This window comes from Panthera leo, chromosome D4 (genome assembly GCF_018350215.1).
Source record: "Panthera leo isolate Ple1 chromosome D4, P.leo_Ple1_pat1.1, whole genome shotgun sequence".
Lineage (NCBI taxonomy): Eukaryota > Metazoa > Chordata > Mammalia > Carnivora > Felidae > Panthera > Panthera leo.
This window is the reverse complement of record NC_056691.1, coordinates 83,865,105-83,880,261: the sequence shown is the minus strand read 5'-3', so window position 1 is coordinate 83,880,261 and position 15,157 is coordinate 83,865,105. Positions and strand designations below refer to the sequence as shown.

Genomic DNA, 15,157 nt, shown 5'->3' with positions numbered 1-15,157 from the left:
AGTTGGCTTCCCTGCGTCCTGCGGCGGCGCTGCCGCCACGCCATCGCGCGTGCGCGGCGCCGCGGGGGCCCCTGGGACTGGTGGTTCTGGCGCACGACCCGCCGAGTCCTTCCGCTTTAGCCAGCCCGGTCCGCCCCTGGCGTGAGTGGTCGTGGGCACCTGCGGTACCGAGAAGCGCCTTCCCGAAAGTCGTTCCTCAGGAGACGCGGGCACTTGCTGGCGCATACGGTGCTGCTAAATGTGAAAAACCCTCAGGAAGAGATACGTGTAAAGTAAGACAATTCAGAGCTTTTACATTTTCGTTAACAAGTGTCACTTGCCCAGGACACAGACACACACACACACACACCGCCTCTCCCTTTCTGTTAAAAGTGTCGCAAATTGCCTTCAGTGGTATCTGGATTTCCGGTTTTAAACCTGATTTCCCAGTCCTCATGTTATCGTTTTACTTTGTAAAGTTGACCATGCAGTTTGAGTTGACTGACTTATCATTTTACAAAAACAATTCAGATACATTCAAATGTGAAGTTAACCTAGCCGCAGTCATAGAAACTTTAGAATCAGAAGACACCCTAAAGGTCATTAGTCCAACTCCCGCCCAGGCAGGAATTCGCTCTTGTACATGGCAGCCAGATGGTCTTCCAACTTCTATTTCAACAATCCGAATTTCAGGGCCCTCAAAATCTTAGGACAGCCTGCTCCACTCACTGTTGGACAGCTCTAAAAGTTAGAAAGTTCTGCCTTGTGTGAACTGAAACGGGCTTCCCTTTTACTTCCTTCCGCTGCTAGTAGTTATGATGCCTGGAACAATTTAGAATGTTTTCCACTTGACAGCCTTTCAAAAAATTGAAAACGATGATTATATCCTCCAACACTGAGAGTCTCCAGTCAAAAAAAAAAAAAAAAGTAATAATAGTTTTCCAACCATTTCAAATATGAATCAGCTCTGAGACTGCTTTCCACTTAGTCATTCTCTTTGATGTATTACCCTTAAAAATTGTCAAAATTTGCTTCGTATTTATTGCCTCATTTTATTACCAAGATAGCATTCTATAGTTAGCTACTCAGCTATTATCACTGTCATATTGCCATTCAACTGATTCAAGAATTCAGTTCAACCAAAGACGATATATCAACTTTGTTTTAAAGCATTGCCCAAAGCCTCAGGGGAATGAGAAAAAAAAAAAAAAAAAAAAAAAAAAGGCCACTAGATACAATTTACAATCTAGGGTAGTTCTATGAGAATCCCTGAGAAAAGCTTCATCAAGTTGAGGGGCCATGACTGTAAGAAGATGATGATACTGGGGAGTTACTGGATGGCTGGATTTCAAGAAGGGAGATGGCATGTGAGGATTGCTAAGGAAGAACCCATCCTAAGCAAAATGAATGTGTAAATGAACACATTCACTGTTTGCTTTCCCTTAACACTGAGTACTCTAGATGGGCTGGAGCACACACACCCACGCCATGGAGGAGAGGAAGAAAAGGACCCCAAAAGTTGCAAAAAGTTCTTGAGGGTCGTGAAAAGAGCACTGGGATTGTCAATTGTTTTGAGCCCTACTCTGTCATCTATAAATGAATAACTTGAATAGGTGTGGTTTTCAACTTTTTTCCCACCTAGCACACTCAAGGAACACAACCCCCACATTAGAACAATGGATCACTGCAACAGTAATTCTGGTGGAATATGTAGAAGGTAGTGTTCTTAACAACTTTTACACATGGAGGAGTGAACGCAAGAGGTGAAAAGATGCTCTGGGTGCCTGAGTGGCTTAGTCAGTTAAGCATCAGACTTTGGCTCAGGTCATGATCTCACGAACCCTGAGATTCATGGAGCCCTGCATTGGGCTCTGCACTGACAGTGACAGGCTGCTTGGAATTCTGTCTCTCCTGCTCTTTGCCCCTCCTCCATCTCTGCCCCTCCCCTGCTCTCTCTCTGTCTCTCTCTCACACACACACACTCTCTCTCTCAATAAATAAAAAAAAAAAATTTTTTTTTTTAAAAAGAGGTGCAAAGATGCTCAAAATCAATACATAGTACTCCCTGAGGGCAGAGAACCCGTTTGTTCCCCACTGTCCCTCTGGAACCTGGCATACTGCCTAGGATGTAATACATATTTGTTCTGTTTCTGTTTTCTTTTCAACGAATGGGATGAATAAACAGTGAGCCCTGGCTAAAGCTCGTTGTTTTCCACTACACCATTCAGCCTTCCCTGATAGGATTATGTTCTACATACAGTTCTGTGTTTTGTAATTTGTTCTTTTCATTTAAAAATAAATCCTGAGGGGCGCCTGGGTGACTCAGTCGGCTGAGCATATGACTTCGACTCGGGTCATAATCTTGCGGTTCATGGGTTCAAGCCCTGTGGAGGGTTCTGTACTCACAGCTCAAAGCCTGGAGCCTACTTCAGATTCTGTCTCTCTCTCTCTCTTCGCCTCTCCCCTGCTCATGTTCTCTCTCTCTCAAAAATAAACATACATACAAACATACATACATACATACATACAATAAAAGTAAATCCTGGTATGCCTGGGTGGCTCAGTCAATTGAATGTTGACTCTTGATTTCAGCTCAGGTCATGATCCCAGGGTCCTGGGATCGAGCCCTGGTTGGGCTCTGCGCTAAGCGTGGAGCCTGCCTAATATATTCTCTCCCACCCCCCTCTCTTCCTCTCCCCCCACTGTCCCTCTCCCCTGCTCTCTAATTAAAATTTAAAAAATTAAAAAAAATAAATCCCGAGCTTTATTCCATATCAATACATAAAAAGCCACCTCATTGTTTTGAACCTTTGCACAATATTTCCATAGAATCACTTACCACAGCTGATTAGCATCCCCTATTGATGGACATTTAGATTGACTGTATATTCTGAATAACGAAAAATTCACATGAATTAACTACATATTTTTTAACATAGTTAAAAAAAATTTTAAGGGAAAAAATTTCTAAAGCTCTGGAAATCTGTAAGCAAACAAAAATCCAGAAAGACATGCATGGAAGCTGTTCTATACACAGGTGGCAGAAAGTATTCCTTTATAAAATGCTTTTTGCTCTTTGGAACATCCCAGTTGAAAGTAAAGGACAAGACTTTAGTCACAGTCTTACTTCGTGTTTTGGGCCCTTGGTTGTCCTACAGTGGCCCCCACTGGCAGGCTCAGAAATAGTAGCAGTACTCAGAGGTGGATTTGCTATGAAGCGTGATTTAGGGCCACTCACTTGCCTGGGGATCCTTCTAAGGCCCAAGCAATTCACAGTCAATATGGTTTTGTGACATCTGCCAAAGAAATTTTAATTATTGGCTAAATTGAGGACAACAGATAAAAGCCCAGAACTTAATAAGGAGGAAAATGACTCCTATTGAACCATCATAAATCATGTAACTCACACTTCAGCAAAGTGAAATCAGTATCAGGATGTCCACACTGATGGGAGCCATCATGTTAATGCAACATAAAATTTTGGTGTGTTATCTGTATTTCATTTAACCTATGACTAATTATAATGTGTGAAATATCTTTAACATAATTATATCTTACACATCTTTTACTGACAACCTTTTTGTTCTCTTAAATTACTTTTATTTATTTACATTTTAAGGTTTTTGGAGGATTTATTAATGTTTTTAAAAGAAACCGTTGACAAAGATTCACCAGAAATAATGTGAACAAGAAGGAAAATACAGTTAATACTACTGAAACAGTAAAATAATTCAAGCCTACACGGTTTGTCTGACAAAACAGTACTTCTTAAATCCTGTCATTGAAACAAAAATGGACTGCTTTTCTAAACAAACAGTGGTATAATTAACAATATTCAATACTATTTTTTCCTGAATATATAAAAATTAGAATACCAATTAAAAATGAATATATCTCCTCTTTAAATATTTCCTACAGATACAATTTCAATATTTTCATTCAACAGTGGTGTGGTTTAAGAGATTTTTCACTCACAAGTCAAATAACAATGCACCCAAAGGGAATCAATAATCTATATAGACTCCCAGTGCGAATAAAGACTTTAGGAAACAGCAAATGATATTTCTAACAAAAATACCAAACAGATAAAATTCTTAGAAGATATATGCAATAAGGTCTACTAAGCAGCTGGCCACAGATGTAGAACATTTGATCATTTTACTAGTGATTTCAAGGGGACTCCAGATGTCTCCAAACTCAACTGGAACACTCATCTTAGGCTTTGTATTTTGCTTTTCCAGTTTCACTAATGACACAAACATGATTCAAATCCCTGAAATATTCATTATAGTCAAGGGCATAACCTACAACAAACTTGTCTGGAATTTCAAATCCAACAAAGTCTGGTCTGTATCCAACACTTCGAGGAGTCCTTTTCACCAGCAAGCTTGCAACCCTGACCATCTTTGGATTATACTGCTTGACCAAGGAAAGCAAGGTTTGCATTGTTTTGCCAGTGTCAATTATATCTTCAACAATCAAGACATTCTTTCCAGTTAAAGTTGAGAGATCATCTCCACCAATTACTTTTATATCCCCTGTTGACTGGTCATTACAGTAGCTTTTCAGTCTAATGAAATCTACAGTCATAGGAATGGATTTGTCACTATTTCTGTTCAGTGCTTTAATGTAATCCAGCAGGTCAGCAAAGAATTTATAGCCCCCCTTGAGCACACAGAGGGCTACGATGTGATGGTTTCCCATCTCCTTCATCACATCTCGTGCAAGCCGTTCCGTCCTGTCCATAATTAATCCATGAGGAATAAACACCTTTTCCAAATCCTGAGCATAATGATTAGGTATACAAAATAAATCTAGATCATAACCCGATTCATCATCACTAATCACAATGCTGGGGCTCCGCGTTGCCATAATGGAGCTGGCTGGTGCGTGGACTGAGGGCAGTTCTCTTCTGTATTACTTTTAGTTTTTAAGTTCTTTAAGTTTTTCAAGCTTGGTAAGTTCCTGATAGATAAACAGGGATTTTTTTTAATAACAAGAAAATGTAGATTAAAAAAGTAACATACTTACGATTTACTCTTTGAAAAACATAGATATCAACAAGTTTAATTTTTTTAATGTTTATTTTTGAGAGAGAGAGCGAAAGAGCATTAGCAGGGGAAGGGCAGAGAGAGAGGGAGACACAGAATCTGAAGCAGGCTCCAGGCTCTGAGCTGTCAACACAGAGCCCGTTGCAGGGCTCGAACTCACAAACCAGGAGATCATGACTTGAGCCAAAATCAGATTGGATTTGGCCACCCAGGCGCCCCAACAATTTTAATAGCTACATAATATTTCATCATACTGAAGTATCAATCTATGATTTTGAAATAAAAATTGTTTATTCCTGATAAATTTTAAATGCTAAACTCATGCAATTTTTAAAAAAATTCTAGAATACAGAAATTGAGATGTAAGACTTTGTAAAGCTTATTTAAAAATAATGGTATAGTAGGGGTGCCTAGGTGGCTCAGTCGGTTAAGCATCCAACTCTGGATTTCAGCTCAAGTCATGATCTCAGGGTTTGTGCGATCAAGCCCCAAGTTGGGCTCCACACTGACAGCTGAGCCTACTTGGGATTCTCCCTCTCACTCACTCCCTGCCCCTCCCCTGCTTGCATGTATGCTCTCTCTAAATAAATAAACTTAAAAAAATAAAGATATAGTATTATCATATTGTTGAATAACCTACTTTTCTTACTTAATGTATAATAGGTTTGTTATGCCAACTTGACAAGCAAATTCTAAAATTTTTATGGAAATACAAGTGCCAAGAATAGCGAAAAACACTCCTGAAGAAGAACAATGTGGAAGGACCTGTTCTACTGGATATCAAACTATAGTAATTAAGACAGAAGCTAATATGATAAATGGTAAAATTCTAAAGACTGTAACAATAAAGAAAAGTTAACTTTTTTATGGAAGAGGGAATTAGGATCAGCTGAGGTGAAAAAGTGAGGACTTCCGGGTGCTGACAACATTCTTTTTCTTGACTTGAATACCTAGGGATTCACTTTATGATTATTCATTAAACTGTACAATTGCATTTATGAACTTTTCTGTATTCACATAGTAATTTATTAAAAAAAAAAGGTTTAAAATATGTAAAACATCCAGCACATAGTAGATACTCAATTAAAGGTAGCTACTATTGACATTTAAAAAAAGAGAGAGGCAGTGGATTTGTGACAATCTCCAAGAGATACAGCTAACTGCATGGAAGCAGAACCACCTGTGTAGCATGCTCCATCACTAGTTTTAAAACAGGGATATACATCCTGTATATGAATATGAATAAAATCGCACTAGAAGACTACACAAGAAAGTGGTGACAGTGGTTACCTTCACCAGTGTAGAGGGACAAGGCTGGGGATGGGGTGGTAGGCAGACTTATTTTCATTGTATATTACAGGTTGTACCCTTCTAACTTTATACTATGTACTTACATTTCTGATTTTATTTTTATTTAAGTATTTATTTAAGTACTCTCTACACCCGATGTGGGGCTCGAACTCGCAAGCGCGAGATCGAGAGTCTCATGTTCCTCTGATGGAGCTAGCCAGGCACCCCTATATTTCCTAATTTTTAAATGTAGAAATTTAGAATACATATCGAATATTACCACTCAGATTCTACAGAGGTAGCTCTTTATACTTAGTAGCTTATTTTACTTCAAAAGACAATTTAAAACAGAAGAATTAAAGGATTTTCTGTATAAAACCAAAAGGCTTTACAACTAATCAAATACCTTTATCGTAACAACAGCCTTGTTGTTGAGGCAAAATTATATACATTTTACAGATTAGTACATTTTACAGATTAGTAAACAGAGCCTCAGAGAGATTAAATGACTTGCCCTAAATCATAGCTAGTTAAGTGACAGAACTGGAACTCTAGTTTTTATGCTTTCAAACTCCATGGGCTTTTCTATCATACTATCTGACACTGCATGCCCTCCTAAATGCCTTCCACTAAAACAAACAAAAAAGTGAAGAGTAGAAGATGCACTGCTTGTAACTTTTCATTTTGTGTGGGGAAGGTTCCCTATTAATTATAAAATTCTTAAAAAAAAAAAAGTCAATACAAAGAGGGAGACTTAATTGCATAGCACACTGCACTTTCAAAAGCACAAAAAAATGCTACATGATTTATACCTAGTATTGTTCCTGGCTCAGGTGTTAGGGAGATACTTTTGTTTTACTCCTGAGTTGTTTAATGAAGGTTGAGAAATTATTCCCACTCCCTTTATAAAAAAGGCATCTGGGTGGCCAATGTAAGAAAGTAATTAGATATAGCACTTTTAAAAGCATTTCCAAAAATCTGTCAAATTCAACATAAACCACCAAACATTATTTCCCATTGAAAGAAACGTTGAAAACTGACACTCAGGAGGTGGTTTTCTTGAAAGGCTTCTAAAATTTCTTCTCACAGGGGTACCTGGCTGGCTCAGTCAGAAGAGCATGTGACTCTTGATCTCAGAGTCATGAGTTCAGGCCCCACATTTGGTAAAGACTACTTAAATAAATAAGCTTAAAAAATATTTTAAAAAAACATAAACCCATCTCACAGTATATTCATATGATTAATAGCCTCCCTATTATTCTACAACTTTCCAAACACTTTCACATACAGTATCTCATCTAATCCTAACAAGCCAATAAGACAGGACAGAAATCCCTGACATTCAATAGATGAAGAAACTGAGACTCTGGTAGGTTAGTTTTTTCCAAGGTTATGTGCTTTAACTTTTAGCTGAATATTCTCACCAACAACGGATGTGGAAAATTCTCAATTACCAGGGTCTAAACATTCAATTTGTCAGTTATATAAGCCTTTTCCTCTTCCTTCCTGTTCTGTGCCTTTAATTCCCTTTCAGATAGGAAGATTTAGGAACTAAATGACAATGACATCCAATCCTAATCAATCCTAGCTCTGCTTAGATTTCTGAGATCAGATGGGAAATAGAAATCTATTTTCTTATCCATAGGAGCACAAGTGAAGCGAGCTGGTTTAAACTACTGGATAAAAACCTACATTTGTCTATCACTCATTACCAAAATATTTGCAAACTATGTAACTCCCCTATATCCTAAGCAAGATACAAATCTTGGGGTGCCTGGGTGGCTCGGTCAGTTAAGCACCCAACTCTTGATTTCAGCCCAGGTCGTGATCTCAGTTTGTAGGATCGAGCCCCAAGTGGGACTCTGTGCTGACAGCATGGAGCCTGTTTGGGATTCTCTCTCTGCCTCTCTGTCCTGCCCCTGCTTATGCACACATTCACTCTCTCTCTCTCTCTCAAAATAAATATACCAAGAGTAAGAAAAAGATACAAATCTTATAAACCCAAAGCTCAGGATGACAACCTAGACTACAGAAATTAAAAATCAAATTGCCAAAGCTCAAATCCCGGATCCCTATCTTCTCAGCTGTGTGAACTCCTGGGCAAGTTTCTTTACCTCTTGGGTCTTCAGATTCCTTAGCTCTAAAATAAGGATAAAAAAAAAATGCTTTCGTAAAAAGTAAAAGAGATAATGCACATAAAGTGTTTAACACAGTGTCTGGTACTTAAATATATATAATTTGGCACCAATACGATTATTGGCATTAACATTCAGGAAACTAGATTTACCTATGTGCTTTTCTATTCAATCCATAAATGATCAGTTTGGATATACTACACTACAACCACCAATATACTAGTTCCCTTTGGAAGTTAGTTAGCTATCACTTCTCTAAATCTTAGAAAAGACAGAGTTGCAGAAGATTACTCCATCAATCAAGGACAAGGCTGAAATTAGGAGCTTTGTTTTAAATGGATGTTATACATACAAAGTTTGCTTGAAATGGTATGAAGCTGTAATGTGGCTGAATAGTGACTTCTATCCTGATAATGAACTGATGCAACCTACAGAGGGTCAGTGTCACAGCAGTATTACAAGCCCTGTTGTAAGATGGGTGATGCAATTTCTATAGTCAATTCTGAGTCACCAGCATAACCTTTCAGAAGCACTGAAGGAGAAAGGAAAATTCTTGAGTACTGACTCCTAGGCATCTTAGGAAACTGTATGTAAGAGGTCTCAATGCTATGTGAACATGGTATTGTGCATACCCATGAATCTCAAAAATACATCTAGTGGGAAAAATACTGGAGCCATCAGTTCCTGACTGTGACAATCTCCCATGCGTTTTCTGTAAGCACCTCAAAATATCTTGTATCAGGCCTTCGGGTCTGTCGATAGCAGGTCCTCCAAAAAGATTTGTTGAATGAATTAAGTGCTTAAAAAAATTGTTAGGAGCATTGGCTACAGCGCCAAGCTGACTTGGATATCAATTCTAACTCCATCACTCACCAGCTATACAACTTTAAGCTAATAATTTAATATTTCAGTCTCAATTTTCTCATTTGGAAAATGGGAAATGCCAAGTATTAAACTGAAAGACACAGGAAACAGAACCATGCTTGGCACATAGCCTAAAGTAAACAGTAGCCTCTATTATCTTTTGCTACAGGATGGCTATACAAGAGTAAAGCAATATCAAGACATCTCTATCAGATGGATTTAAGCACAATCTGACCTCCTCTAGGAAGAGTGAAGTTAGAAAGGCATCAAGAATAAAGGCTCAGGAAGGCCTTGCAAACGATAACCCAAGCCACAAAGGAGAAAGATGGGCAGAGGAGGGGAAAGCAAGGGGTGCCAAGCTAGAAAAATGATACATCGCAGGGTGTGAGCGATGGCATTAGTAAGCTCTTCAGGACAGGGTTGCCACACTGGGGTGGGGACTCAGGACGAGGAGGCAGTTACTTTGGCCAGGCCTGTCACTTACCGTGGGGCAGGGCAATGTGGAGAAAACCTGGTATAGACAAAACTAGCTGGCTAGGGAGAGCAGGGCCGACAGAACTGGCTAAGAGCCACGATCCGCAGCTGGGCGGTGCTCCGGACAGGCCTCCGCTCGAGGGCTGCGGGCCGGAGAGCAACAAAAGGCCCTGAGGCTCGGACACTCCAGAACCGTAGTAGCTATAAAGGACAGAAAAGTTTTTTTCTGAGGTAATCACAGCATCTACGCTGAGACCTGCCTGCCTGGGACGGGATGGAGGCTGGAAGAAGGAACAGACGCTTCCCGCTTCGAAATGAGGGACGAAGGATGGACAAGAGGGCAGCGGAAAAGGAGAAGCAAGGACTCAAACCCCACCGCCTCGGGGGAATCACGCACTCCAGACTGGACAGGCCCCCGGGGCCCAGCCTGAAGGCGGGACTTCTGCAATTACCGGCGGAAACGGCCTCCGGGTGAGAGGTCGCATGAGGGACAGGCAGCTGCTGAACCAATGGGGCCTATGCTTGGGGAGGATGTTGCCTTCCGTTGGTGACTGTTGGGCGCGACCCGCAGCCAATGAGCCAGCCGGGGGGGCGTAGCGGTGACGTTAGCTGCGGAGGAGGCCGCTTCGAATCGGCTGCGGCCAGCTTGGTGGCCTGGACCAATCAGCGGCCTCCAACGAGCAGGGCCTTCGCCAATCGGTGGCCTCCACGACGGGGCTGGGGGGAGGGTATATAAGCGGCGTCGGCGACGGCGCGGTCGACGCTGGCCGAGACATCACAGATTCAACGGCTTGGGAGGTGTCGTGAATCCGAGAGGTAAGCGCCGCGGCCTGCCTTTCCGGACCTGCCCTTCGCGTTTTCAGCTGCTCCTGCTCACCCCGGGCCCTGTACCCTCAGATCAGTAATCTCGGTGCGCCCCCGTGCAGCGGCCTGTCGTTGGATCGCCTCTGAGGTCCTGCCTGCCTGCTGACCGACTGACTGGCCTACGGCGCCGGCAAGATGAAGCTGTCCCTGGTGGCTGCGGTGCTGCTGTTGCTCGGCGCGGCGCGGGCCGAGGAGGAGGACAAGAAGGAAGACGTGGGCACGGTGGTCGGCATCGACCTGGGGACCACCTACTCCTGGTAAGTGGGGTTTGTGGAAAGGGGGGAATGGGGCGTGGTCTCCTGGGCTGCTGTGAGGATCGCAGTGCTGATTCTTTCCGTTCTTGGTGATTTTTCCGCCAGCGTCGGGGTGTTCAAGAACGGCCGCGTGGAGATCATCGCCAACGATCAGGGCAATCGCATCACGCCGTCTTATGTGGCCTTCACTCCTGAAGGGGAGCGTCTGATCGGCGATGCAGCCAAGAACCAGCTCACCTCCAACCCTGAGAACACGGTCTTCGACGCCAAGAGGCTCATCGGCCGCACATGGAACGACCCATCTGTGCAGCAGGACATCAAGTTCTTGCCTTTCAAGGTCCGACGGGGTTTTTGTCACCCGGATAGAAAGTGGGTGGTGGTGGGAGTCTTTAGGATTAATAAGCTACTGAAAAATTGTTGAGATAACAAAAAGGATGCGAACGTGGTGTATATGTAATAATTTTTATTGAGTAATCTTAGTATGTTACAAAATCTGGTAAAGTAAGCTTGGCGTAGGAAGAAATGTCACACATAACTATTCGTCTGCATCGTTTAGTATTGATAGCCTGATTGAAACTGAATATGCTTGCCTTTGTAAGGCACTCCTCATGCTCCTTAAGTGTTGCTGGTCACTATTTAGCTCCAGGCAACCAAAGTAAACCAAATAATGGGGGAGGAAGTGGGCCTCAGACCATCCTCTTTATTTAGAGTTTTGAATGTTCTTCTGTCTGAAAATAATAATTCATTCTTTAAAATAGGTGGTTGAAAAGAAAACTAAACCATATATTCAAGTTGATATTGGAGGTGGGCAGACAAAGACATTTGCTCCTGAAGAAATTTCTGCCATGGTTCTCACTAAAATGAAGGAAACTGCTGAGGCTTATTTGGGAAAGAAGGTAAATATTTCTAGAACAGTGTTAAGTAATTTTGTTTTTACTATTGATTGATTGTGTTGCGTAGATGCCTCCACTGGTTTAATAATTAGAATCTGAATGATATCTGTGTATTTCAGTTTTAGTTGTTTGTATGTCTTACTGTAGGCCAAACAAAATACTAGGCACTTTTCACGTGTTATCACTTAATGCTTGCAAATCCGTGGTATAAGATTATGTATGTTGTGTCTAACAAACTGTGTCAGAAACTAAAGTGAAGGTTGGAGTGCAACATATGAGTTAAACGATGTGATAAAATACACTTAATTATCTTTTGTTATTCTCTTAGGTTACCCATGCAGTTGTTACTGTACCAGCCTATTTCAATGATGCCCAACGCCAGGCAACCAAAGATGCTGGAACTATTGCTGGATTGAATGTTATGAGAATCATCAATGAGCCGTAAGTGTTAAACTCAGAAGTATGGTGTATTTGCCAAATAGGGATAATGTAAACTTGACTAAACTTTTTTTTTTTTTTCTTCTTTTTCATTCTCTTAATAGTACAGCAGCTGCTATTGCTTATGGCTTGGATAAAAGGGAAGGGGAAAAGAACATCCTGGTGTTTGACCTCGGTGGTGGAACTTTTGATGTGTCGCTCCTCACCATTGATAATGGTGTCTTCGAAGTTGTGGCTACTAATGGAGACACTCATCTGGGTGGAGAAGACTTTGACCAACGTGTCATGGAACACTTCATCAAGCTCTACAAAAAGAAGACAGGCAAAGATGTAAGGAAAGACAACAGAGCTGTGCAGAAACTCCGACGTGAGGTAGAAAAGGCCAAACGGGCCCTGTCTTCTCAACATCAAGCAAGAATTGAAATTGAGTCTTTCTATGAAGGAGAAGACTTCTCTGAAACTCTGACCAGGGCCAAATTTGAAGAGCTAAACATGGTATGTTCCTTGTTTTTTGCTTTGCTAACGAGATTTAGTTAGACTCTGTTGGGGACACTGCATTTAGCTATTTAGACAGTATCTAGGTATAATAGGCATCATCACAGTAATTGTTTCCTATTCTAGGACCTGTTCCGTTCTACCATGAAGCCTGTCCAGAAGGTGCTGGAGGATTCTGACTTAAAGAAGTCTGATATTGATGAAATTGTTCTTGTTGGTGGCTCTACTCGAATCCCGAAGATTCAACAACTGGTTAAAGAATTTTTCAATGGCAAGGAGCCATCCCGTGGCATAAACCCAGATGAGGCCGTAGCATATGGTGCTGCTGTCCAGGCTGGGGTACTCTCTGGTGATCAAGATACAGGTAAGTCAGTGTCACAGCATCTTCCACAGTATTTCAATAGCTTGATAGAAAGAGTACAATTAGCTGTTGCTTTAGAAAGCAAGAGAGTATGTATAACAAGGTCATACAGCTGGTGAAGGGTAAAGTGAGGACAAGACCTGGCTCAGTTTCAAGATCCTTAGCAATTACATTTAATTTACTGCTTCTGAAATGATTTTGCATACAACCTCTCATTAAATGGCAAGATGGAGAAGATAAAGTTACATAGTTCATGGGAAGACTGCTTGGTAGTGCTCCTGTGACTCAAATTAGAACTTAACCTTGGTTAATTTACCTTTGCAGGTGATCTGGTACTGCTTGATGTATGTCCCCTTACACTTGGTATTGAAACTGTGGGAGGTGTCATGACCAAACTGATTCCAAGGAACACTGTGGTGCCCACCAAGAAGTCTCAGATCTTTTCTACAGCTTCCGATAATCAACCCACTGTTACAATCAAGGTCTATGAAGGTAATGCTCTATCTTTGTTAATGACATGGTATGTTTGTGGAAAGTGACCTCTTAATATATTGTATTGAAAACAGAAGGGAAAGAAAGAATCTGCTGGTTTCAGACAGGGGTCCCTAATTTAACTGGTGCTGAGTTTGGTAGAGTCAGTCCTAAAATAATAGTTATCATCTAGCTATCTAGCATTCTTTGCCATTAGAAGTAACTTCTGAGCTGGCTCCTAGAATACCGTAAGAATAGAGTTCATAATGCTATAGATGAAATTCAATTAAAAGTTAGTAGTAATGTAACAGTTGGGCCCACTTGAAATTCCTTGTAGAGCAATACTGACTGACCCCCTTCTAGCTTGATAAACACGCCCTTGCCACTGTAGGCTCTAACAGTGTAAGGATCCAGATAATACTAATGTTGTTAGTTGTTCCTAACAAGTTTTTTGTGTGTGTGTATACCTTCTAGGTGAACGACCCCTGACCAAAGACAATCATCTTCTGGGAACTTTTGATCTGACTGGAATTCCTCCTGCTCCCCGTGGGGTCCCACAGATTGAAGTCACCTTTGAAATCGATGTGAATGGCATTCTTAGAGTGACAGCTGAAGACAAAGGTACAGGCAACAAAAATAAGATCACCATTACCAATGACCAAAATCGCCTGACACCTGAAGAAATTGAAAGGATGGTTAATGATGCTGAGAAGTTTGCCGAGGAAGACAAAAAGCTCAAGGAGCGCATTGATACTAGAAATGAATTGGAAAGCTATGCCTACTCTTTAAAGAATCAAATTGGAGATAAAGAAAAGCTGGGAGGTAAACTCTCCTCTGAAGACAAGGAAACCATGGAAAAAGCCGTAGAGGAAAAGATTGAATGGCTAGAAAGTCACCAAGATGCTGACATTGAAGATTTCAAAGCTAAAAAGAAGGAACTAGAAGAAATTGTTCAGCCAATTATCAGCAAACTCTATGGAAGTGCAGGCCCTCCCCCAACTGGTGATGAGGAACCAGCAGATAAAGATGAGTTGTAGACATTGCTCTGCTAGTGCTGTAATATTGTAAATACTGGACTCAGGAACTTTCGTTAGGAGAAAATTGAGAGAACTTAAGTCTCGAATGTAATTGGAATCTTCACCTTGGAGTGGAGTTGAAAATGCTATAGCCCAAGTGGCTGTTTACTGCTTTTCATTAGCAGTTGCTCACATGTCTTGGGGGTGGGGGGGGAAGGAAGAATTGGCTATCTTAAAAAGTGGGTAAAAAAGCTGAGTTAGGGCGTGTGTTCATCTTGGAAATGTTCTATTTAACAATTGGGTCATGCGCATCTGGTGTAGGAACTTTTTCTACCATAAGTGACACCAATAAATGTTTGTTATTTACACTGGTCTAATTTTTGTGATAAGCTTCTAGTTAAGTCAGTTGCTTCAAGGTCACATTCTTACTTGGTGGGGTTTTGAGGTAAAGAAACCTTTTTATTTAGTTGTTTCAGGGATCTTGCCCTAACGTTAATTTAAGAAAGGGGTGGGAAAGGTAAGAAACATTCTTACCTAGGCAAGAGTCATTTCACATGCCCAAGAGCAGAATT

The 15,157-nt window shown here is 41.2% G+C and overlaps 2 protein-coding genes across 7 annotated transcripts; one reads left to right on the top strand and one right to left on the bottom strand.

Annotated features, from left to right (window-relative positions):
• Nucleotides 1-3,564: 3,564 nt before the first annotated feature.
• Nucleotides 3,565-10,358, bottom strand: HPRT1 (hypoxanthine phosphoribosyltransferase 1). 5 transcript variants are annotated; one of them, XM_042914187.1, is made up of 4 exons: nucleotides 10,246-10,358; nucleotides 9,804-9,994; nucleotides 8,435-8,460; nucleotides 3,565-4,944 (listed from the first exon to the last, which is right to left on the bottom strand). In XM_042914187.1, the coding sequence occupies exon 4, from the start codon at nucleotides 4,849-4,851 to the stop codon at nucleotides 4,195-4,197; it is 657 nt and encodes a 218-aa protein (XP_042770121.1). In that variant the 5' UTR covers nucleotides 4,852-4,944; nucleotides 8,435-8,460; nucleotides 9,804-9,994; nucleotides 10,246-10,358; the 3' UTR covers nucleotides 3,565-4,194. The 5 variants fall into 5 exon arrangements, with proteins under 5 accessions (XP_042770121.1, XP_042770122.1, XP_042770124.1 ...); XM_042914188.1 differs by lacking the exon at nucleotides 10,246-10,358 and adding an exon at nucleotides 10,191-10,225; XM_042914190.1 differs by lacking the exon at nucleotides 9,804-9,994.
• A 150-nt stretch (nucleotides 10,359-10,508) lies between these two features.
• On the top strand, nucleotides 10,509-14,951 carry HSPA5 (heat shock protein family A (Hsp70) member 5). Of its 2 annotated transcripts, none has more exons than XM_042911805.1 (9): nucleotides 10,509-10,609; nucleotides 10,691-10,914; nucleotides 11,017-11,248; nucleotides 11,670-11,807; nucleotides 12,133-12,245; nucleotides 12,347-12,737; nucleotides 12,864-13,101; nucleotides 13,423-13,590; nucleotides 14,044-14,951. In XM_042911805.1, exons 2-9 carry the CDS (start codon nucleotides 10,793-10,795, stop codon nucleotides 14,604-14,606), a joined length of 1,965 nt encoding a protein of 654 aa, XP_042767739.1. In that variant the 5' UTR covers nucleotides 10,509-10,609; nucleotides 10,691-10,792; the 3' UTR covers nucleotides 14,607-14,951. The 2 variants fall into 2 exon arrangements, with proteins under 2 accessions (XP_042767739.1, XP_042767740.1); XM_042911806.1 differs by having other exon boundaries at nucleotides 10,521-10,609; nucleotides 10,720-10,914.
• The last annotated feature ends 206 nt before the right edge of the window (nucleotides 14,952-15,157 follow it).

What these genes read in the sequence shown, in the direction of transcription:
- HSPA5 (XM_042911805.1), top strand. Translation starts at nt 10,793, where the DNA reads ATGAAGCTGTCCCTGGTGGCTGCGGTGCTGCTGTTGCTCGGCGCGGCG. An exon ending in AGGCTTATTTGGGAAAGAAG is followed by an intron (nt 11,808 to 12,132) that starts GTAAATATTTCT and finishes TTATTCTCTTAG; the next exon opens with GTTACCCATGCAGTTGTTAC. An exon ending in AATTTGAAGAGCTAAACATG is followed by an intron (nt 12,738 to 12,863) that starts GTATGTTCCTTG and finishes TTCCTATTCTAG; the next exon opens with GACCTGTTCCGTTCTACCAT.
- HPRT1 (XM_042914187.1), bottom strand. Translation starts at nt 4,851, where the DNA reads ATGGCAACGCGGAGCCCCAGCATTGTGATTAGTGATGATGAATCGGGT.